This window comes from Camelus ferus, chromosome 12, assembly GCF_009834535.1.
Source record: "Camelus ferus isolate YT-003-E chromosome 12, BCGSAC_Cfer_1.0, whole genome shotgun sequence".
Taxonomy (NCBI): domain Eukaryota; kingdom Metazoa; phylum Chordata; class Mammalia; order Artiodactyla; family Camelidae; genus Camelus; species Camelus ferus.
Window position 1 is genome coordinate 63,710,675 of NC_045707.1, and position 24,393 is coordinate 63,735,067.

Consider the following 24,393-nt stretch of genomic DNA (forward strand, 5'->3'; position numbering starts at 1 on the left):
ATTTTAAAACTGATACTCCTTTGGCCATACTTTTTTTTTTCGTAAATACCTTTCCTGCATAGAGAATACTGGAAGAATCTAATGCATCATCCAATGGTCTCCAGTCCACTATTACATCAGCATCCTAAAGAAAGAAATCGTTAATCGTTAATCACATTTTCTATTCAGCAATATCACACATTTTTAGTCATCTATATGTAGTTCCATGAACCCAAAATAAAATTTTAACCCCTTAAATTTATTAGCATGTTAAATATGCAATAACATATGTAAACCACTATTTGACAACAAATGGTATGTTTATTTCTAAATTCTACTTTTCATCATAGAAAAATTGTACTACTACAACTTTTACATAGTAAGTTTTAAAATACTTCATGCCATTTTACCGGCTTATTTAAAACATTATATTTCTAACATCACTTCCATGTTAAATTTACAACCACTGCTGGATTACATAATTTTCTCTTACACATGAAATGCAAACTTGCTGATAATGTCCCTATTACTAACTACTAGGTAAAAATCATTTCTTATTTAAATATAAACCATTATTAAAAAGTCATTTACTAGAAACATACCTTTTCTAAAACACGTAATATTCCTGAAATCAAGCTGTCTTGGTCATTGGTCTTTCCAAAAGATGAGTGAATATAGACCCCTTCTTGTTCATATATAATCTAGAACAGCAAAAAGATTAGTTACACCATTTTTATTCAATATTATTTCAGCATTTGTTTTAAAAAAATTAGATGTTTTCCTTTAATACCTGAATCAAGTTTCTGATTATTCCATATAAAAAGTGTAATGTCTTAAAATACCACTAAGATTTAAAAGCACTTCAAAGACAAACTGGAAGGAAATTTGTTTTGTTATGCACCGAAGTTTGTTGGTTTAGTGATAATCACAATCTTGACCGTCTCCATAAACAAAGATATCAGGCTAATTATGTGTGGCTCTATATGCAAATTACACTTAAAATATATTTTTATGTGATTCTATATGCACATTCCATTTAAAAAATGTTTAACAAACATTAAGCAAAGTTGGGTTCAAACTGAAAATGGACCTGAAAATATTCAAGAATAAGAATAGGTGAAATATAAAGAGGAATTAATGATTCCTAACTATTTCCACAGTAGCACATTTTCTAACTGTAAGTTTATTTTGATGTGTTTTTGTAGTATAGTGGCATAAATTCATGGAATATGGGAATTTTAAAAAGTAATGATGAGAGATAAACAAGGTCCTACTGTATAGCACAGGGAACTATATACAGTATCTTGTAATAGCCTACAATGAAAAAGAATATTAAAAGGAATATATATACATATATGTTACATATACATATATGAATCACTACGCTATACACCAGAAGGTAACGAAACATTTTAAATCGACTATACTTCGATCAATTAAAAAAATTAACTGACAGTAGTTTAAAATAAAAATGATGAGGACTTCTAGAAATGACTAGTTTAAACCAGTTCAAGCTCACAAATAGTTACTGAGTGCTTCTATACATAAAAGCATGTAAAAAACTATAGGTAGATGAGTATGATTAAGACATGGTCCCTGAACAATGTCCTATGGGAATATAAAGGAGATTTAAAGTAATTTCTGAGTAAACTGAAATGTTATAAAGTTAAGCCTTATTTTCTAAATGCAAAATGTTATTATATTAAGATTCTATTACAGCACCCATTTTGAACCACTAAAATTTTTTTCATTATGAAAATAAGTAAAAGCAAAAGTAAAAAATAGTCAATTCTAGACTTAAGTAATTTTGTCATAAGTAAATCTGGAATACACTGTACTTTCTATTTATGTAGACCTTTCATTAATATAATCACATCACTATTCAGAATAGCATGGGGACCAAGAAATGCAAGACAAGTACCACCAGAGCCCATACTATCAACCCCGAGTTGACAGTTATGGAACTTATGCACCAAGAACCCCACGTTATAGCCTGATCCTTACAATAACCCTAGATCATAGGTCCTACATCATTATAACTACATCATTAGGATGAGAAACCCATTTGTTCAAATGAGAAAACTGGAACAGAGGTTAAATAACTTGCCCAAGGTTGATGATACAAACACCAAGGGGTGGTTAAGGAATGGTGTGGAGTTTGAAACCCAGGCACAGAGAACTGTGCTCTTAGCCACTGCACTACAAAGCTCCTGCATTACCATTACTGCCTCTGTATTATGTTAGTCACTTGTGATACAGACGTATATCATGTCAAGAAAGAGTCCTCCTAGTAATCAAGATCATCACACAAGTTCCAATCTCAAAAACCCAAGATGGCCTTGATAAAACAGTCGTTAAACACCAGACTAGTATTAAGCAGAAGGCAAAGACTGGGGACAGTATGAATTGGGGAGTGGTGGCAGACAATTCTACAATGTTTGTATTGAAATGAAAAATTGTAAAGCATCCAGATCTTTTCACACATGTGCACAAAGATATGCATAAGAATATCCACAATAGTGTTATTTTATAACACAGAAGATGGGAAGGGAGGAAAGGATGCAAGGGGAGGTATGAATCTAAATGATCAAGAAGAGGGAAATTATAAAACATATTCTGAGATAGTCATTCTATGGAGAATACTATTCAGAGGTTAAAAGAAAATTCAGTCGATTAAGTGGACAAATGGACATACATGGAAAAAAACTTCCAATTAAACATAGTATGATGAAATTTACACTCTTTACAAGTTTTTCTCTATGTCTGTGCAAAATATAGAGACCAAGCTCTGAGAGGACACACTTCAATGTTAACAAAGGTTACTTCTGAAAGAGAATGGGACAGGAAAGGTTGAAAAAGGAACTGTAACTTTCTATGTTATGTTAATGCCTAATTTATTTGAATATTTCAAAGTGAAAATAGTTATATATTACTTCAGTAATTTAAAAATTAACTTTAATGAATACAGTAAAAAGAGGGAATTCCAGAAGTATAAACTGTAACTTTTCTGGACTTCAGTTTATCAATTTATAAAACAGAAGGCTGGACTACATAATTATACCTGAGGCCACAAAACAGAAGTATGAAAAGGTTATGGGGAAAAAAAATCCCTTAAAATCTCAAGCTTTTGTGATGAGTAGATCGGGGACATATCCAGAAACTACACTTTAGTATATTTTCACCTAAGACTCAGCTACCAGAATAATCAAGAACTCCGTAGTTCTCATAATAGAGAAATGGATATTCATTTGCCAAGAAAAGCTTGGCATCATTAACAGCGCAATCTAAGGTCCTGCAGTACTGCTAATACTGAAGAGATTCTGGAAACTTAATGAAACAAGTGAACCCTACAGAATCAAATGAAACACTTCACCTAACTGAAGCACATTAAGCAGCTCTTTCTCTCCCATACATATGTTGGTCAAGTGTTCCGTCATTCTTTTTCACTTAAAAAGCTGAATTTCCTAAGTAATTGAGCTGGGAAAAATACTTTTAAAAGTTTTAAAGTACCAAGCATCTTATGAAAAAGTCAAAATTGCACTCATCTCTGGTTCTTTCTATGCTCCGTAACTTTTTAGCACTTTCTGAGGGACAAATTACACGTCCAAAATTTCACAATTCTAAACTCCGACTTGTACTGTCTTTAGAAAGCAGTCGTGCTAAGCTTTCTAACTTGAAGGATGCGATGTTAATCAATACAAATTAATTCTGAAGATAGAATAAAATTAATAAATTTACCTTCATGCACTACTAAACCTTATGAAGGCTTATAAGACTTAAAGGCACAGGGAAAAAAATACTAGCTGCATCAGTATAAAACTCACTTCAAATATAAAATAATAACAGTTTTGACTGAATAGCACTTTGTTTTCAATACACTCTGATCTCATTTAATCCTCACAGCCAAACTGAATGAGTCCAAACAGACATTATTATCTCCACCTCCATTTTACAGAATAAACTGAGACACAGAGCTGTTCGTTGACTTTACTTACGACCATATCAAAGCAAGGCATGGATTCCAGACTTCCTGGCACCTTCATCCATTAAATCTCAACTACTACTGCCTTAAGAAACTACTAGAAAAATTCTACATGGCTTCCTTAGAGGAAAGTGGTTTCTAAAATTGCTTAGACATAGAAAATAATGTTGCTTCAAGGACTAAAAGCAATTTTTAAATGTCTTTAATTTCTAAGTCAATATAGCAGCTAATATTTAACAGTTTGGCCTTTAAACAAAAACACTTAATTTCTCTCCCATTTGAACTCCTAAACATTTCACACAAGAAGCTTAGTCCCTTTCATGGCATCATCTTGATTTGAGGCACTCATTTTAATATTACAGTCCTTCATTCTACTTTTTTTGAAGGAATGATTTTACTTATTTTTTATTTATAGCGTGTATCTGTTCGTCATCCCAGTCTGTGGGTAAATCTGTAAAATACAGTTGTATCAACTCCTTGAAACAGCACAAAATGCAGAAACAGAAGTCCAATTCAAAATTTGATCTTATACCACCACCATGAAGACAGTATTTCTTTATTAAACCCTACAGAGAACTGATTCCTGAGGAGTACCATTCTGCCACAGGACATTCTGCTGCCTATGCTTATCAGTGGTAATAATTAATATTTGAAAAGCTATCTCCAAGCTTGTTTGAATTGAAAAAATATTTTGCTACAAGGAACAATTATATCAGCAATTTCATCTAAGATACTACTTTTAGTAAAGCGGGCTTCTAATTTCCTTACTCTGGTTTTATTCATGACTGCTAATGCGAAATAAAAAGATTCAAATGCTATTATCAGCCATGTAATATTTCTATCATGTATTACTTTACAAAGCATTCCTACATTATCACATTTGATCCTTACCACTCAGATATGTGTTATCATTCCCACTTTGAGAAAAAAATGCAAGGAAGTGATTTGATGAAGGTTCTTCCGTTACTCTGGGGATGATTCTCAGGTCTGCTCTGACAAGTTTTAATTGTCCAAAGAGTACATAATGAAAAAGACCAGCAACTTAAGGCTCAGCATATGTGACAATGACAAAACTGTTCTAGTATCCTATGGGAACATATTCCAATCTAAATGTGTTGTGAATATGTGTAGGTCCTCTGTGCTACAGGAAGCAAAGAAAGGGCATCAGCAATGCCTCTTTCTACCATCTAATGTTTTGAGGGGAGAAGAGTTCATAGGCATAATAGAAAAAATATACATATGTCAGAAAGAAAGACCAGAGAAAAATTATACTCCAACCGACGTCAGGAAGCTGGCAAATGGAAAGCTAAGAGAAGAAAGACTAAAGCAAAAGTCTACACTACTAGAGATGTACGACATGTTTGAATCTCCTCCTACAGAGAATTCGGACCTGTGAACTATCAGCACCAAGCATTCCAAATAGCAGGACAACGTACAAGCAGTAAAGACTGCCGGTGCCTGCTACCTTAGGGCTACAGAGACTTCCGGTGCCTGCTACCTTAGGGCTACAGAGACTTCCGGTGCCTCCTACCTTAGGGCTACAGAGGCACCGAGTGTAAAAATAAGACAGTCTGATCATTTCTCTAGCACATATATATGAGATATTACTAAAAGTCTGCATCAGATTCTCAAACTCTAATAACTTACTAATTTGTGATACTTCATAAGGGAACAAAAACATATCTGGAGTACATGTCTAATGGAGATTAAAATGGTGTTTTCATTTTATCTTCCAGTTTATTTGGCAGAGAAAGCCGAGTATGAAAATTGTACACAACAGGATTCATAATTGTTGTCAAAAATCAAGATTTGGGTGGTTTGGGGTGTTTTTGTTTTGGTTTGGTGTTTTTGATGATTCCTGTATGTCCAAGCTTTCAAAATCAAGGAGCACTGTGTTTGAGAAAAGGAATTTAAAGTCAAATGTGAAGAGAATAAACAAACTATCCAAAGAAAAATAAGATACCAAATACCTGAAAGACAAAAGTGCAACTGATTGAGAAAAACAAAACTGGAAGAAGTGCCCAGTAATACTAAGTAGAGGACAGAAAAGAAAGACTAAAAAATAATTTTTAAAAAGACACAATAGCAGTGTTTTAAAAATGCTACTAATAATAAAGAAATGCAAGAAAGTACTATAAAACATAAGAACAGTGGTTACCTAGGGGAAGGTGGGTACACGGAAAGCTTTATGGAGTGGCTGCAAAGATCTATTTCTTGACCACAGTGGTGCTAACAAGGATGTTTGCCTTATGACTCATCAAGTTATATGTGTGATTTTCTGCATATAAGTTTTGTTTTACAACCAAAATGCTAAAAATTACTAGCGATTAACATAAAATATGACATCTTAAAAAAAACATACTTTAATATAAATTACAAAGATGTGATGATTACCTTTAACTACCCAAACATCTATTGGTATTCTCTAAATACTTAGCATTTAATAAAATTCTTGAATGTCTTACTACTTGAGTCATCTCTCAGAAGGTACAGAAGAGAATACATGCCAACAAGAAAGAAATGGTTTTTAAAAAAATGCTGGAAGAAAAAAAATCTCAAAGTTCATAACAATAAAGGAAGTCTGGAACACAGTAAAACAGTCAGCCTGAGCCTGAGGAAGAAAAGATATATAGAAGAGATAGGTACTATCCCACCAAAACAGAAAGGAAAATAACCCCTAAAACAGCTTACACTTTCAGCCAATACAGAGTAACAAGAGACTGAATTTACCCTCTTGTCAGAAAAAAAGGGGGAAAAAAGGCCAAATTTATGAAACAATAGTTTTCATCAGGTAATGAAGGACAGTAACTGCTGAAAGCAAGGGAGCAAATGGGGTGAGTCATACGATGCCCTAGCTTACTGTCTGGAGAGAGTTCCCTCCCAGCTGTGGCAGAGGGAGAGAAAACCCAGAGGTGCCCAGTGGTCTCCAAGTTGCGGGCACAGAGCTGGGAACTGGGGGGAGGCCAAGACACAGTACCAGAGAAGAGAGAAGCGCACAGAAAGAACTTGAAAGATCTGCAGAGGTCCCTGAGTATTTGACAGAGGACTGATCAATGCACATGAATCAATAAACTACCTAAAGGGAGGGGGTAAAAGCCACCTGAAATTATGAGAAGAAATATCAGTGTGGGAAACCTGTTATGGGGCACTGGATAAAGCACTCAAAATAGTCCTGCCTCAGCAATGGAGCAAAACTAGTCTCACAGTAAACGCTGTGCTGATCTCATCTAACAAAGTTTTAAAAGCAAGACCTAAAAGTATCAAATTGTTTCTGCATATCTTCAGTGCCTTCTGGATGAAACTCAAGAACATTTTATAGGAATACAAAAGCATTGAGCACCCAAAAAGATCAAATTCACAGTATCTGACATTTGCTTAAAAAAAAAAAAAATTACCAGGCATGCTACCAATCAGGAAAACATGATCAATATTGAGAAGGAAAATTGACCAATTAAATATGACCCAAATGACACAAATAATAAAATCAGTAAAGATATTAAAACATTATTGTAACTGAATTCCGCATGTTCAAGACACTAAAGAAAAGTTAGAACCTGCTAAGAGAAGACATCAAAAATTTAAAAAATATCCAACTGAACGTCTAGAGATGAAAACTACAATGTCTGAGATGAAAAACAGAATGAGATAATGGTAGATTAGATATTGCAGAAGAACAACAAACCTGAAGTTACAGCAATAAAAATTATACAAAACAAAACACAAAAAGGGCGAAAGACTGAAAAAAAAAGTGAACAGAGCATAAATGAGCTGCAGGGAAACTTCAAGTGGTCAAACATATGTATAACTGAAGTACCTGAAAGAGCTGATGGAGGGGAGAAACAAACCAAAACCTTTTCTGAAAAAATAATTACAGTTTCTCCAAATTTGATGAAGACTATAAACCCACAAAAATAAATACTAATGAACCAATGAACTCCAAAACGAAAGAATCAGAAAGAAAACTATGTAAGGGCATATTGTAATCAAATTTATGCAAAATCAGTAAAACACAGAAAATCTTAAAATCAGCCAGAGGAAAAAACACTAAGTATAATGATTACAGTGGATTTCTTTTTAGAAACAATGGAGACTAGAAGACAATGGAGCAGCGCTATTTATTTAGACCACTTCTTGAAGGTATGACTGACAAATAAGAAGCTATATGTATTTAATATATACAACTTGGTAAGTCTGGGACAAGTATACACCCACGAAATCACCACCATCAAGCTATAAACATAACCGTCACCTCCCAAAGTTTCCCCCTTCCTCTTTAGAGCAACATCTTTAAAGTATTGGTTAAAAATATATATATATACTGTTAACCTACAATTCTATACCCAGAGAAAATATCACTCAAAAAAGAAGGTGAAATACTTTTTCAGACATATAAAAGCTAAAAAACTTCATCACCATCAGACCTACACTACAAAAAATGTCACAGTAAGTCTTTTAGACAGAATAAATTACATAAGAAGGAAATCTGGATCCACACACAGAAATGAAAGCTACCTAAAATGGTAACTATGTGGATACGTATTTTTTTTCTTGTTAATCAAATTATTTTGTTTAAAGCATAAATAAATGTATTTTTTGTTTTGTGGGTTTTATAACACATGCAAAAGTAAAAAATAGCACAAAAACCAGAAGAGAAATGGAAGCATATTGTTCTAGGTTCTTATACTTTATATGAAGGAGTATAATAACTCTTGAAGATAAATGTTGTAAGTTAAACATGTATACTGTAAGCCCTAAAACAATCACTAAAATAAGAGTCACAGTTAATTATCAACAAAGGAAATAAACATGGAATGATGAAAACTACTTGATTAATCACAAAGAAGGTAGAAAAAGAAAATGGAACAAAGAAGAGATGGGACAGGGAGAGGGGTGAAAAGGGACAGACTGGGGATTTCAAGATTTGTAGATACTGACAGGTATATATAGAATAGATAAACAAGTTTATACCATATAGCACAGGGAAATATATTCAAGATTTTGTAGTAGCTCACAGTGAGAAAGAATATGAAAATGAATGTATGTATAGCATGTATGACTGAAAAATTGTGCTGTACACCAGAAATGGGCACATTATAAACTGACTGTAACTCAATAAAAAAAAAAAGAAGCATACTAAGAAAGATGAAAAAAAAAGAGAGATGGGACAAAACAGAAAACAAAAGCAAGATGACAGACTTAACCACATTAGTAATCACATTAAAAGTAAATTGTCTAAACACTTCAACTGAAAAAAGATTGTCAGATTGAAAAGTAAGCCCAAACTCATATGTTATCTACGAGAAAAGCATTTTAAAGACACAAATAGATTAAAAATAAAAAGATAAAAAGATATGTTAATATTAAATCAGAAGAAAGCAACAATGGCTATTAATATCAGACAAAAGTAAATTCCAGAGCCAAAGAAATATTACCAGACAGAAAGATAACGTCATAGTGATCAAATGGTCAATGCCTCAAGACGACCTATTAATCCTAAATGTTTATGCACCTAATAACAGATCTTCAAAAAATATGAATCATAAAGTGACAGAATTGCAAGAAGAAATAGACAAATACACAATTACAGTCAGAGATTTCAAACCAGTTTCAGTAACTGATTAAACAGTCAGGAAGTCAGTAACAATATAGAAGACTTGATTACACTCTCAATCAACTGGACCTAATTTACACTTAAAACACTGCACCCAACAACAGCAGAATATACATTCTTTCAAATGTACATAAAACATTTACCAAGATGGATTATACGTTGGGCCATAGAACAAATCTCAGTAAACTTAAAAGAATTCAACTATGTTCTGTGACCACAATGAAATTAAATCATAAATCAGTAATAGAAATACCTTCAGAACATTCCCACATATGTGGAAATTAATAATATACTTCTAAATAATCCAAAGGTCAAGAAGAAATCAAAGGAAAACCAGAAAGTATTTGAGTTGAATAAAAACGCAAACACATCATATTAAAATCTGTGCAGTGCCAGTGCCACTAAAACAGTGCTTAGTGGGAAACAAAGTATTGCATGCCTTTATTAGAAAAGAAAAAAGGGCCTCAAATTAATGACCTCAGCTTCTACCTTAAGAAACTAGAAAAAGAAATATAAATTAAACCCAAAGTAAGCAGAAAGAAATAAAGGTCATAGCAGAAATCAATAAAATAAAAAAAAAAAGAAAAGAAAAATGGTGGGTGGGAGTTATCAACAAAACCAAAAGCTCTTCTGAAGGAATAAAACTAGTAAAACTCTAGCCATGCTCTGATGAGGAAAAACAAGAGACACGAATTACCAATATTAGGAATTAGAACATTAACATCACTACAGATTTACACAAATAAAAAAGATAGTAAGAAAATTTATGAACATTTTAGACTAATAAATTTGACAATTTAGACAAAACAAATAAATTCATCAAGAGACAAAGTTACCAAAACTCACTAGATGAAAAGTATAACCTGAGTATCTCAATATAAATTAAGGAAATTTAATTTGTAGTTAAAAACCTTCCCACAAAGAAAATTCCAGGCCCAGATGGTTTTAGTAGTGAGCTTTGCCTCATATTTAAGAAAGAAGCAATACCAATCCTACACAAACTCCTTCAGAAAACTGAAGAGGAGGAATATTCGCAACTATTCCATAAAGCCAGCATTACCCTGACACCAAAATCAGACAAAAACAAGAAAACTATATATCAGTATTCTCATGAACTTAAGTGCAAATTTTTAAAATAAAAATTGAATCCAACAACATGTAAAAAGGAAAATAGTTCATGACTAAGTGGGGCTTACTCTACTTAAGGTTGGTTTAATATTCAAAAATCACTAACTGTAATTCACCACAGTGAAAAATTTTTAAGAAAAACCATTATGATCATCTCAAAAGACACAGAAAAAGCATTCAACAAAATCCAATCTCTATTTCTGACAAACACTCTTAACAAATTAGGGATAGAAGGGAAACTTCCCCAATCTGATTAAGGGCAACTATGAAACACTACAGATGACATCATATACGTTAAAGACTGAATGCTTTCTCCTAAGATCAGGAACAAGATAAGGAGGTCTGCCCACTCTCACTACTTTTATTCAACGTTATACTTGTGGTTTTAGACACTGTAATAATTATACACAGAAAACTATAAACCACTGATGAAGGAAATTAAAGAAGACTTTAAAAAATGGAAAGATACCCACGCTCTTGGATTGGAAGAATCAATATTGTTAAAATGGTCACACTACCCAAGGCAATCTACAGATTTAACGCAATCCCTATCAAATTACCCAGGACATATTTCACAGAACTAGAACAAATCATAATAAAACTTATATGGAACCATCAAAGACCTAGAATTGCCAAAGCATTACTGAAGAGAAAGAAAGAGGCTAGAGGAATAACTCTCCCAGACTTCAGACAATACTATAGAGCTACAGTCATCAAGACAGCATGGTATTGGTACCAAAACAGACATATAGACCAATGGAACAGAACAGAGAGCCCAGAAATGAACCCACAAACTTTTGGTCAACTCATCTTCGACAAAGAAGGCAAGACTATACAATGGAATAAAGAAAGTCTCTTCAGCAAATGGTGTTGGGAAAACTGGACAGCAGCATGTAAAAAATGAAGCTAGAACACTCCCTTACACCATATACAAAAATCAACTCAAAATGGATCAAAGACTTAAACATAAGACAAGATACAATAAACCTCCTAGAGGAAAACATAGGCAAAACATTATCTGACATACATCTCAAAAATTTTCTCCTAGAAGAAATAAAAGCAAGAATAAACAAATGGGACCTAATGAAACTTAGAAGCTTCTGCACAGCAAAAGAAACCATAAGTAAAACAAAAAGACAACCTACGGAATGGGAGAAAATTTTTGCAAATGAAACTGACAAAGGCTTGATCTCCAGAATATATAAGCAGCTCATACGACTCAATAAGAAAAAAATAAACAACCCAATCCAAAAATGGGCAGAAGACCTAAACAAGCAATTCTCCAAGGAAGACATACAAATGATCAAAAGGCACATGAAAAAATGCTCAATATCACTAATTATCAGAGAAATGCAAATCAAAACTACAATGAGGTATCACCTCACACCAGTCAGAATGGCCGTCATTCAAAAATCCACAAATGACAAATGCTGGAGAGGCTGTGGAGAAAGGGGAACCCTCCTACACTGCTGGTGGGAATGCAGTTTGGTGCAGCCACTGTGGAAAACAGTGTGGAGATTCCTCAAAAGACTGGGAATAGACTTACTGTATGACCCAGGAATCCTGCTCCTGGGCATATATCCAGAAGGAACCCTACTTCAAAATGACACCTGCACCCCAGCGTCCATAGCAGCACTATTTACAATAGCCAAGACATAGAAACAGCCTAAATGTCCATCAACAGGTGACTGGATAAAGAAGATGTGGTATATTTATACAATGGAATACTACTCAGCCATAAAAACCGACAACATAACGCCATTTGCAGCAACGTGGATGCTCCTGGAGAATGTCATTCTAAGTGAAGTAAGCCAGAAGGAGAAAGAAAAATACCATATGAGATCACTCGTATGTGGAATCTAAAAAACAAAAACAAAAACAAACAAACAAACAAAAACAAAGCGTAAATACAGGACAGAAATAGACTCATAGACAGAGAATACAGACTTGTGGTTGCCAGGAGGGCGGAGGGTGGGAAGGGATAGACTGGGATTTCAAAATTGTAGAATAGATAAACAAGATTATACTGTATAGCACAGGGAATCACAGAGGAAAAAATGTGATAATGAGTGTGTATATGTCCATGTATGACTGAAAAATTGTGCTGAACACTAGAATTTGACACAACATTGTAAAATGATTATAAATCAATAAAAAATGTTTTAAAAAAAGAAAAGAAAAAAATGGCATCTAGACTAGAAAGGAAGAAGTAAAACAACTTACTTGAGGATGACACGATCATCTTATGTAGAATATCGAATGGAATCTACATAAAAGCTACTAAAAATGAATGTATTTAGTGAGGATCAGGACGCAAGATCAATATACAAAAATCAATTATATTTCTATATATATCAATGAACAATCATAAGGTCAGATTTTAAAATACAGCATTTATAACATCAAAAAATATCAAATACTCAGGTATAAATCTGATAGAAGATGTGCAAGAAAGGTTTCTAAGCTGAAAATTATAAAACATTTCTGATAGAAATGAAAGAAGACCAAAATTAAATAAAAAAATACACCATATTCATGGCTCAAAAGAATCAATATTGTTAGGATGTCCACTTTCCCCAAATTGATCTCTAGACTGACTGCCATCCCATCATAATCGCAGCAGGCTCTTTTAGAGATATTAACAAGCTGATTCTAAAACATGTACAGAAATTCAATGACCTAGAATAATCAAATCATCTTTGGGAAAGAGTTAACAGTGGAGCACTAACATACCTGACTACAAAACTGGATATAAGCTATAATAATCAGGAAAGTGTGGTATTGATGTAAAGAAAAACAAACTGATTTAAACAGCACAAAATAAAGGTTCAGAAGCAAACACACACATATATGGTATATTTACTTTTGACAACTACAAATGCAATTCAGCAAAGAAAGGATAGTCTTAAATAGTGCTTGAACAACTGGATATTCATGTGCAAGAAATAAACTTCAATGCATACACCACACTATATACACAAATTAAATTTAAACAGGTCATAGATTTAAATGTAAAACCTAAAACAACAAAACTTTAAGAAGAAAATTGAAGAGAAAATCTTTGTAGCCTTGGGTTCAGCAAAAAAAAAATTCAGAAATGACATCAAAAGCATAAATGTAAAAAAGAAAAAGAAAAAAAGATAAATCATCAAATTGAAAACTTCTCTTCAAAAGACACAGTTAAGCAAATGAAAAGCCAAGACTCAGGCAGAGAAAAATACATTGGCAAATCACTATATGTGCAATAAAGGACTTGTATCCAGAACACAAAAGAACTCTCAAAACTCAGTAACAAGAAAATGAAAAACACAATTTAAAATAAACTAGGCAAAAGGTCTGAACAGACACTTCACCTAAGAAAGTATAGGGGTGACATAAAATGACATGAGAAAATGACATCGTAAGTCATTAGGAAAATGCAAATTGAAACCATAACAAAATACTACACATCTATTTTTTTCAATACCATTTCTTTAAATTGAAGTACAGTCAGTTAGACTGTGTCAATTTCTGGCGTACAGAACAATGTCCCAGTCATGCATATACATACATATATTCATTTTCATATTCTTTTTCATTAAAACTACACATCTATTAAAATGATTAACTAGTCAGTTTTAAAATGTGAAACCCTATATAAAAGTAAATACATAAGTAGAGACAGTTAACTTACAAAAAAAAAAAAGAAAAGAAAAGTAAGTTGATTCTGCCTCAAAAAATTTTAAAAATCCTACAAAAAAATTAATATTATAGTATCACACCCTATCTGTTTTTGATTAGGGATTAAGCGTCCATAGGGAGCAAAAACTTTCAAAGATTTGCCACTTGGTGGTCTAAACTAATTATATAAATGATTCAACCAACTTTTATTAGGCACTTATGTGCCAGACACCATGGAGAGCTGAAAAATAAGCAAGATAAAGTTCCTTCCCTGTATGTACCTGGCAATGTTATAAAAAGAGTAAAATCTACACGAGCTAGGATATTCTAAGTGCTCCCTCTTGATAGAAGAAACAAAAGAGGAACAACGTGCAAAGATACTAAAGAAAGGAGAAAAGTTCTCCATTTGGAATGAAATTGTCTCAGGCCCTTCAGGTCCTCCTTTATGCTTAACCACTTGCTAAGATGTTTAGGCAAGTGAGTATATTTATAAAACTTCCAGTGATAGCCTGCTGATGGCAATAGAAACTGCAGGTTTTTCTCCTTTTAGCAAAGGAACTATTGTCAGATATAACTTATTTAAAAGCGCTCTAGGGACCACAGCAAATGTTCTCAAACTAATCTTACTGGCCTCTAACTTAGCATAAGTTAGAAAGAAGTTGTACAATATAGTAGCAGATGATTTTTCGTAAGTGCTCGTACACTTAAGTGGGACTGGATTTCTATTTGTATTATGATTATTATCTTTATTTTCAAAACCTAAAGATGAATGAAAACATTCAACCCAAATATTTGAAATTTATTATTAAAAGCTTAGACATAAAATTCTTGCCCTAAATCTGTCAAAACATGGAAATCTAACACCTACCACACACAACATACATTCTTGAACTTTAGCAACCATGAACTGTGTAAGTTAAATTTAACAACAAGAAAGTTATAAAAATTCAGTTTGTTTAAAACCATTTGGCATATAAATAATTTAAACTTTTGGTTAGAGAAGGTATCCCCAAGAAAATGCCAGTGTAAGCTCAGAAATTCTAATGAGCTCCACACCCAAGTATCAAAGCACCTGACCTACTTGTTTTCTCCACTTGAATAACCCACAGGCATCTTAAACTCAGTATGTTTTATCCTAAATCTGCTCTTACTGATATTCCCAACTCTATCAAAGACATTCCATCCACCTACTTTCCTAAACACCTCTCTCACCACCTCCATTCTATCTCCGAAATCCTCCAAACCTTCACCTCTGACACTGGCCCCCCACCATTTCTAGCCTGGGCTACTAAAATAACATTTTGGTCTCTCTTCCCCAATCTAGTCACCTTCCAATATTCTGGGTAAGGTGTGTAATGTGTAACCACTGCCTAAAATTGATCACTAGAAAATGTACATTTGACTGTACAACATTTCAACTTAAAATCCTTCTCACTCCACCCTTCACCTCTACAGCGACGCAACACCTGAGACTCTGCAATACTTCCTGCCTTGGGCCACTCTGAACTCGCCTGTCCCTCAAAGCCTTATGCCTTTTTGTGTTTATGCATTCTGATTCTTCCGCCTAGAACATCCTTTTACACCTTCTCTCCGCAAATATCATCGAGTAAGGCCTTCAAAAGGACATAAGTAACAGCCTGTCCAAATACTTCCAATCACCCTCATATCACCTTATCTGATTTAGAAGTTTCTTGACTCATAAACTCAACACATTTATTGAACACCAACTAGATGCTGAGAATAAAAGGTGTTGGTGGAAAAACATACATTGTAAAAAGTGTCTGATTGAACTAGTCGTGTCCCGTAAATCAACGGTCATGGCAGAGTGCGACAGAAGTAGGCACAGGATCCTGTATGAGATGTCAGTTTCAGTTATTTCTTCAGTAAATACAAAATGAGTGCCTGCAATGTGCCAGGCACAAAATGAGCTTGTAGATACAAATAAATAAGATTTTGCCTTCATAACAGTTGCGATCCATCTGGGGATTAGGACAAGAAAACAGCTAATTACAATATATGATAGAGGTATGAACAGGCAGCCACAACAGGTCCTAGAAAACGGTATCTAACCTAGATGTAAGGGGCTCAGGCAGGATGAGAAATCAGGAAGACTTTAGAGTGACATACAGGCTGAGACCTGAAGAATGAAAACTTTAACTAGAAGGTGTATGTTCTGCACAGAGAGCAGTAGTTCAGTGCGTGGCTGCAACCTCAATCAGATGGTAGCGGCAAAAGAGTTTAGAGGCAAGAATAGAAACCAGATCAAATCATAAAGCGTTTTAAAGCCATGCTCAGGAATTTGGGAGTTTGGAATTTACCCTGGAGACAGCTCTTTGCCACTAGAAAGCCATTAGAAAGTTCTAGCAGGCGAATACCATGTCAGACTTGCCTTTTCTAAGCCAACACACTGGTTGCAGAGCCAAGAGTGAACAGCTGCAGTAATTCAGGGAGGAAGCGATTCACGGTGGCTTGAACCAAGGCAACTGCAGTGGGGTGAGGACAGGCAGATGGCTTAGTAAGATATTTAAAAGGTCAAAATGACAGGACTTCATGACTGATTAGATGTGGGAGGTGAAGGGAGAGGATTCAAGGACAAAACTGAGTGTATGAGGTTATTCACTGATACAGAAAATACAGAAGGAAGAAAAGTAAACAATGAATTTTACTTGAGACGCGTTAATCGTAATGACTGTGGAACTCAAAGAAATGTACCTCTTTCTATGTAGAACATAGATGGTTTTAAGAGTAACAAACCACAGAAAATTCTGAGAGTGAAGACAGAGAGATACTGAGATACTGAGGATGGTTCAATTCTCAACAAAGAGCAGGCAGCAGAACCATCATTGCTTCTTAAGGGCTTGTGTGCCAAAGTCAGGCAGGAGGGTAGTACTGGGAGGTATAACAAGGATTAAATGAAAGACTACTCTTACACCAATGCCTACAGGTACACAGTAGATTGCACAAGAAACAGTAAATAGATTTCATAAGGATTTCCTTCCACCAAAAAGCAAAAATTAAAAGGCTGGATTATAATTTTTCATTCAGTCTCAACAGCTATGTCCCATCAAAGGAAACCCTTAACATCTGAATTCATCCCCCTAATTCACAAATTGAAATAACTTGTTAAAATTGAAGACTACTGTGTTGTGTCAAGAATAAATAGCAGACAGAAGGTACTCAAATGTTCGTTAAAGAATGCCAGAAAAATAAAGAAGACATACTCATACTGTATGCTACACCAGCAAGGTACTACCATGTTACAAGATCTAACCTAAGAAAATTCTCCAGAAAAATCTACCAGAAACTAAGAATATTAATCTTTCTTAAGGGTTTCATGGGACTATAGGCATATCTAAAAGTGACTGGAAAAGGCCAAATTTAGCTACAAAATAAAGTCTTATTAAGAATGCCATCAAAAATCTAAAAAAAAAAAAAAAAAAAAAAAAGGTGATTTCCCTGTTGTTTCAAGTTATTTTCAACAGAACCAAATTTTAATACAATCACAGTAAAAACACAGATCGAGCATGAAATGCAAATATAATAGGAGTTTTTAACTCCGAAACAAGAGCATTATTAGTGAACCCATCTCTCTCATTCTAGTCCCTTCATTTTTCCTACTTTCTTGCTCTTTCCTCTTCACAGAATATCTACTATGTGCTAGAATCTATACCAGATACAGGTGAAACATTTCAGGTCTTACCCTCATGAAGGTCAGTCAGTCTACAAGTCTTGAGAAAACATTCGCTAAAAATATCACCCACTTCAAGGGCCTGAAACTCACATTGAACTTCTTACATAAAAGGAAGGAAGGGGGTGGTTTTTAATGAATGTTTTCCTTCTGAAGAACTGAATTCTGTAATCTACATGGTAAGAAGCTATCTGATATATCCTGAATGCCTAAAATAGTGGCTGGAAGAAATCAGGTGCTTAATAAATCTTTGTTGAATAAATGAATGAAAATAAACTGTAACCATCAGAGGCTCTGGGTATAAGGCCAAAACCTATTTCGGACTTAACTTTTTTCCTCCTGCTTTCTCTTTGATAAGTCAACTCATTTCATTAACTCAACTCCTTCCATTAATTATCCTAAAGCAGGATAGCCTTTACAGGCAGTGTCCCTGTTCCCTCAAGATTCACGAGAGGATCTATGAGAAAATGGATATTACCTGAACTTACTGTGGTAATCATTTCAGAATATATGTAAATCAAACCATCATGCTGTATGCCTTAAATTTATACAGTGATGCATGTCAATTATTTCTCAATAAAATGGGAGGGAAAAAAGATTACAGCTCGGAAAACACAAAATAAAAAACTTACAAGGGAAAGTCACTCTTCCCCCACTTTTTCGTTGACTGTTAAAACATATGGTTCCATACATACATAGCAGCAAAGAACAGATGAACTCCAAGAATTAATTAGGGTTTGTTTATATCACAACTTAAGCCCACTTTCAAAAGCTTAGCTAAGAAAAACAATACACATGTATGAAACACTGAATCCATTCACTCATGTTGACAACAACCTACCCTTGAATTCAGTCAAATCATCAGAGAATCGAATATATCAAATTGGTAGCCTGTATTTACTGGGTATTTACCTAACTAGTCATTGGCATAAAACCATCAGCATACTAAGGGACATTGTAGGGTCCTGTTTTGTTTTGATTTTTACCAAAAGGATACAGTATGCCATATAATCAAATTCATTATAGTACATAGTATAAAGAATCTACAGGAGACTTCACTCTTTGATCCAATCTTCAGAAACTAGTTTGGGGGGTCTTTGCTTTTGGTTTTATTTTACTGTGGATCCTACAATTCTTAAAAATTGATCACGTTCCTTATAGCAAAACTGTAGACCACTAAAGTATAAAGTTTATTTAATAATTCTACTTCCACTTCCATCTACTTTTACTTTCTTTTTGTCTCCTTTCCTCCTCTATTTTACATAATCATACTGCTTTAATATTTGTGAACAGCCTTAATCTCTTTGTAGAAAACAGCAGCAAAAATAAACATTCAACTATTTCCAGATCAATAATAACTTTACAACCTTAAGAGTCTAAAAGCTCTTCTTTAACAATAGTAATAATAGCAGCTAACATTTATTTAGCAGCTAACATTTATTAAGTACTTACTGATGCCAGGCATTAGTCTAAGTGCTTTGCAAATATTAACTCATTTACTCATCTACAACTCCATGATGAAAAACAATTCTTATCCCCCTTTTTACAAATGCGAAAACTGGGGGCACAGAAAGTTAAGAAATCCACCCAAAGTAACACAGCTATAAGCTGTGGAGCTAGGTTTTGAACTCAAGCAATCAGAATCCATCTCCTGAACTACTGTCCTACTGTGATGATTTTTCATTCATTAAAACTATGTGACTTCTAAAAATAGGTATTTTTCAAATCATAAAATAACACTGAAAATTAGAACTGAGGCAATTTCAGAAATGAAGTTCACACCGAAACCAAAAACCATATTCTAAATCTTTAAAATTCTGCTATACCCAACCAAAGATTTGCAGGGAAATTAAGATGATGAATAAAATACAGCATCTACTACATGCTGTGCTTTGTTCTAATACATTTACTTATTAATCCTAAAAATCCCATAAAGCAGGTACTATTATCATCCCCATTTATGGACAAGGAAACGGAAACAGACAGGTTAAGTAATTTGACTGAAGTCACTAGTAATTGTGCAGTCAGGTTTTGAAACTAGTTCGGTTCCAGAGTGCAAGCTCTTAATTGTCATTTTACACTGCTTCTCCATATGACAGAGATTAACTTCCACCCCCTCCATCACTTCCTACACTCAAAGTTCAAAGCAAGCAAAGTAGACTTGGTAGGAAAGTTACTCTACATCCTAGATCTCAGCACCAAGAGGTTCTGATTCAATAAAGCTGGGTTGTGGCCCTGCACCTACATTTTTTAAAAGTACCACATGTGATTTGTGTGAGCATTGGTTAACATCCACTGCCCTAGTTTTTTAAATTAGACAGGTCTTAGCTGAACCTTTGGGGTTGGGAGCAGGGAATAAATACAGAGAGAGAGTGTGCGTGTGTCTATGTACTTTGCTATTCCTCCTATTCCCCCTTCCCAAAGAAACAAGACTGGGAAGTAGGGAAGCAAAGATAAAGACAGAAAAGCAACATAGCTTTTTATGCCATGTTAACCAGCCTTGAGTATTACCTTAATGGTGACAATAATAAAATTATTTTTTTGTTGTTTTTTAAAGCAAAAGACAATCAGATCTGTGCATTAGAAAATAACCCCAAAGATTGTGTAGAGAGGGAACCGTGGGTAGAGACTGCAGACAAGGAGAAAAGCAGCCAAGAATTCAAGACTAAATGCCTGAGTGAACTAAGCAAGCACTGAGAATTAAGGGAATGCAGCAAATTTAAGATACCTCTTTAAGGTAAACCTGGTAAGACTTGGTTATTCATTAGACACTGTTATAGAAATGGGCATCTCCAAGTTTGTTTTACAAGCAACCAGGTGAACGATGAGACCATTAAACTAGATCTTAACTTGCTGAGGCAAGAATAAGTGGGTTTTGCTGGTCATCCCAGAATTATGTGGGAGAGGGGAAGCTTTTGATATGGAAAACAGGTGGAGAGATGGGAACAGATGTAAATTTGTGATGAGTGTTTATAAATGAGGTGATGAAGCAGAGTTGAGAAATAAAAGACTAACTTTAAGAGGTCAGATTATGAAAGGTAGTGGCTGGAAGAAGAGTGAGAAGAGTCTTGTATTTCATAACGCTGCTTCATCATCTCAAGGGTTCTATCAAAATCAATCCACATCGGAAAGAGGGAAGTGTAGTTCAAAAAGAAGGGATCCCTCCTTGGAAAGTCCTAAATTGGATCACTCCAAGTAGAAAATCAAACAAGATAACCTTAAAATATGTAGTGAACTAATAAGTAGGGAGATCAGCATCCACCCTGAAGACAAAAACTAACAAGACAACGAAAGAGCGTGAATAATCCAAAAACAATGACCAACCCATCACTTTAAATAGCCAGTACATAGAAGTATGTGGGGGTTTTTTTTTTAATGCTTTTATTATTTCACGGAATCCTAATAACTGAAATAATGACTGACATCCATTCTGGAGATAAAGAACGTGAAGGACAGAGAAGAGATGCTTGCTCAGTTTCCCAAGGTCACACATCATAGTAACAGCAATGTGCTATTCTGCCCCCTAGTCTGGTAGTCCATACACTAAAGCACAAACGCTGTCAAATAATTCAAACTGGGATAGGGATGGCAGCATAGAGAAAATGAGTGAAACACAAGGAACAGAGGAAGCTATATGCGAAAATATACAGTGTTAGATGAGTCATTACCCGACCGAACTAATTACGAAATACTCCTGCAATGGGAAATGCTGCCAGTGGCATGCCATGATAGTCCTAAAACAGGCATAAAGATATGCCCTACGAACGTGATTAAGCACTATGTAACAAAATATCCTCTGGACCTAATCCTAGTTCCCAACGAACTACGAGGGCCTCAATGACCACTTCCATAAGTCGCCACCACAGGTCCTCCCACGGGAACATCACAGAGACGTCTGGGAAATAAATACCCTAACTAACGCCTCCCTAGATAAGCGTGGTATGGTGTAAATCTCCAGCTCTCCAATTGGAAACATGCCTTGCTGCTCACAAGCACCATCCAAATCGGCAATCTGGTAAAATGGATCCAACATACTCTTCTCCTAACTGCAAAGCAGCAAAGCACCTGTTTTCAGCTCCTCCCAAAGGGGGAAAAGGTGCCTTCACCAGAGTGAAGCAGAGGTAAGCAGAGGCAAGTTACATTAACACCTCAAAGGAAGAGAGAAAAGACGCTGGGGTCTGAACAGCTGACATAAAGAACTAGAGTCGGGGAGGGGAAAAAACGATCCACTAAAAGAAAGGAACTGGGCAACCACCTGTCCCTTAGAAAAGGTAATACAAATAAAAGCCCCTCGCCCTGAGGCAAAGCAGACCAGAACAGCGAAGAGGCCTAGCTGGCCTTGGAGTAGGAGCCGTGTCTCTTAATTCCAGGGCTGAGCCGGCATTCTCGAGAACACAGTGACACCATCTAGTCATCTTCTCCTACATCCTCCACAGGCTGTTCCTGACACAGAAAGGCCCCCGCGTCCCTCCCCGCTCAGCCTCCAAGCAGCAAAAGCAGCCCCGTGCCAGTGAAAAGCAGCGATGTTCCCCCGGGCCGTTACTTACCTTCCCGCTCACAACACCCGCCGCCGCCATGTTTCCTACGCGTGCCTATGATGACGTAGCAGAGCCTCACGTGTCTCTCCGACTCACAACAACATCCGGCGAAACTAAGCAGATATCCGGGCGGGAAAGGGGCGGGGAATGGCGGGAACTGCGAGGAGTGAAGGGGCGGGGCGAGAGGAGCGGCCGGACGCATGCGCGCTGAGTAGGGCTCGGAGGCAGCTTGGGTAGTCTCTGGTGCGTACTGCGCATGTGCCAGTTTATTTTCCTCGGAGGGTACTTAAGTGGAAGGGATTTTGATTAGGGGTTTTCCTGGGGGCGAGTTTCTGGGCCTTTCGCAGGCCCCTTCGCAGTAATGATGGAAAGGACACCATATAGGGGCTCAGCCGACCTGGTCTTGGCTTTGTGGCCACAGGCAAGCCTCTTCCACCTTCAGCCTCGGGTTCCCATCAGTAACACTGAGACAGAGCTGTGATGAAGGCGGAAGGAATTCCAGTCCTCTAGCCGAGGAACATACACGGACTTTTCGCCTCTGTATGTGAAGTTTCTGAAGTTGAGTCTGGTAACTGCCACTCCCACATGACCATGAACAAGGCATTTTGATAGGAACTGCAATAATACCACGCCCGGAGTCCAACGTACATAGCTCAGAGCTACTACCCAGTTGCTTAATAGCCGTGTGAATGGGAACAAGTTTCTAAATTCATCCAAGCCTCAGGATGTGAAATGAGAATTACCCTTGGAATGGTTGTACAGATCTCATGAGACAATGCGTATGTAGTAAGAGAATTTGTTGAGATACTGAGATGATAATGTTTTGTTCTCGCTGCTGTGAAAAAATCCCGGGGAATGATTGGATACTTCCCCTGATGACTCTGACAGAGGATCTGCCCTAGCCCCAAGGCAGAATAAAAAGTCCCCTTATGCCAAACACCTGTGCCCATTGAGGTACTTCTCCACACAATGGAGAGAGGTTAGAGGCTTTTGAGGTTGACTGAAAAAGTAGCAGCCGAAGGGAAGGAGGGTTATGGGTTCCGTGACTATTTGGGAACATAATGGTTGAGGGAGGGCAAGACACAAATGGCTGTGTAGTACTACTAGGGAGGCTGCATCAGAGGTTCGAACCATGGCCGAGACCCCATGCCCAAGCTTGGCAATCAATTGAGAAATCAGCTCACTTTCAAAGGTTAAGGGAGCTGGAGAAATGAGCAAATTAGCCGTAACCAATGTTGAGTGGAGACTTCAGGGCCTTCCCCAAATGTTCTTGACTGAGACTTCCAGAACTTTCATGCAATCCTGGTTGTGGTGTTTAGAGCCCTAATAATGACCCAGATTAAAGTTTCCACCAGCTCACAACAATAAGGTGTGGTTAGAGAAAAAAATTAATGAAATTTCTTTTGTCCTGTGTTTTGGAGAACAGTTGAAGCCCTTAGTACAGTGCTGGGACTAAAATAATAAATGGTAGCTGTTATTTATATAGTGAGCTTGGGAATTAAAGGCTTCTCAGTGAAAATTTGACACCCTATGTTCATCTGCTACTTCTTCATATTCTTAAGCCTCATCCTTTAACTGCCCTTTAAATGCTGGTGCCTACCCATAGGCCATCCTTAGACTTCCTTTAGTCTTTCTCCCAAACACCATTCCTGGGCCATTATTTTCATATTCTAGTATCACCATCTTCTGTGTGCTGATGACTATGAAATATCTCCAGCCCAAGTCTGTCTTTCTTTCCTAAAGTCTAGAGCCTGCAACTACTGCCCGCTGGACCTTTTCACTTGAATGACCCACCCTCACCTCAAAA

At 36.0% G+C, this 24,393-nt stretch overlaps 1 protein-coding gene across 2 annotated transcripts in view; it reads right to left on the bottom strand.

The window, feature by feature from the left end:
- The window catches only part of TBC1D15 (TBC1 domain family member 15), a 60,884-nt gene extending 38,191 nt beyond the window's left edge, over nt 1-22,693 (bottom strand). For both annotated transcript variants that reach the window (XM_006191103.3, XM_014564697.2), the window contains exons 1-3: nt 22,596-22,693; nt 582-680; nt 50-124 (exon numbers count right to left, since the gene is read on the bottom strand). In XM_006191103.3, coding sequence (XP_006191165.1) covers nt 50-124; nt 582-680; nt 22,596-22,625 — 204 coding nt within the window. In that variant the 5' untranslated portion in view covers nt 22,626-22,693. The remainder of the gene's footprint in view (nt 1-49; nt 125-581; nt 681-22,595) is intronic.
- Nucleotides 22,694-24,393: the final 1,700 nt, after the last annotated feature.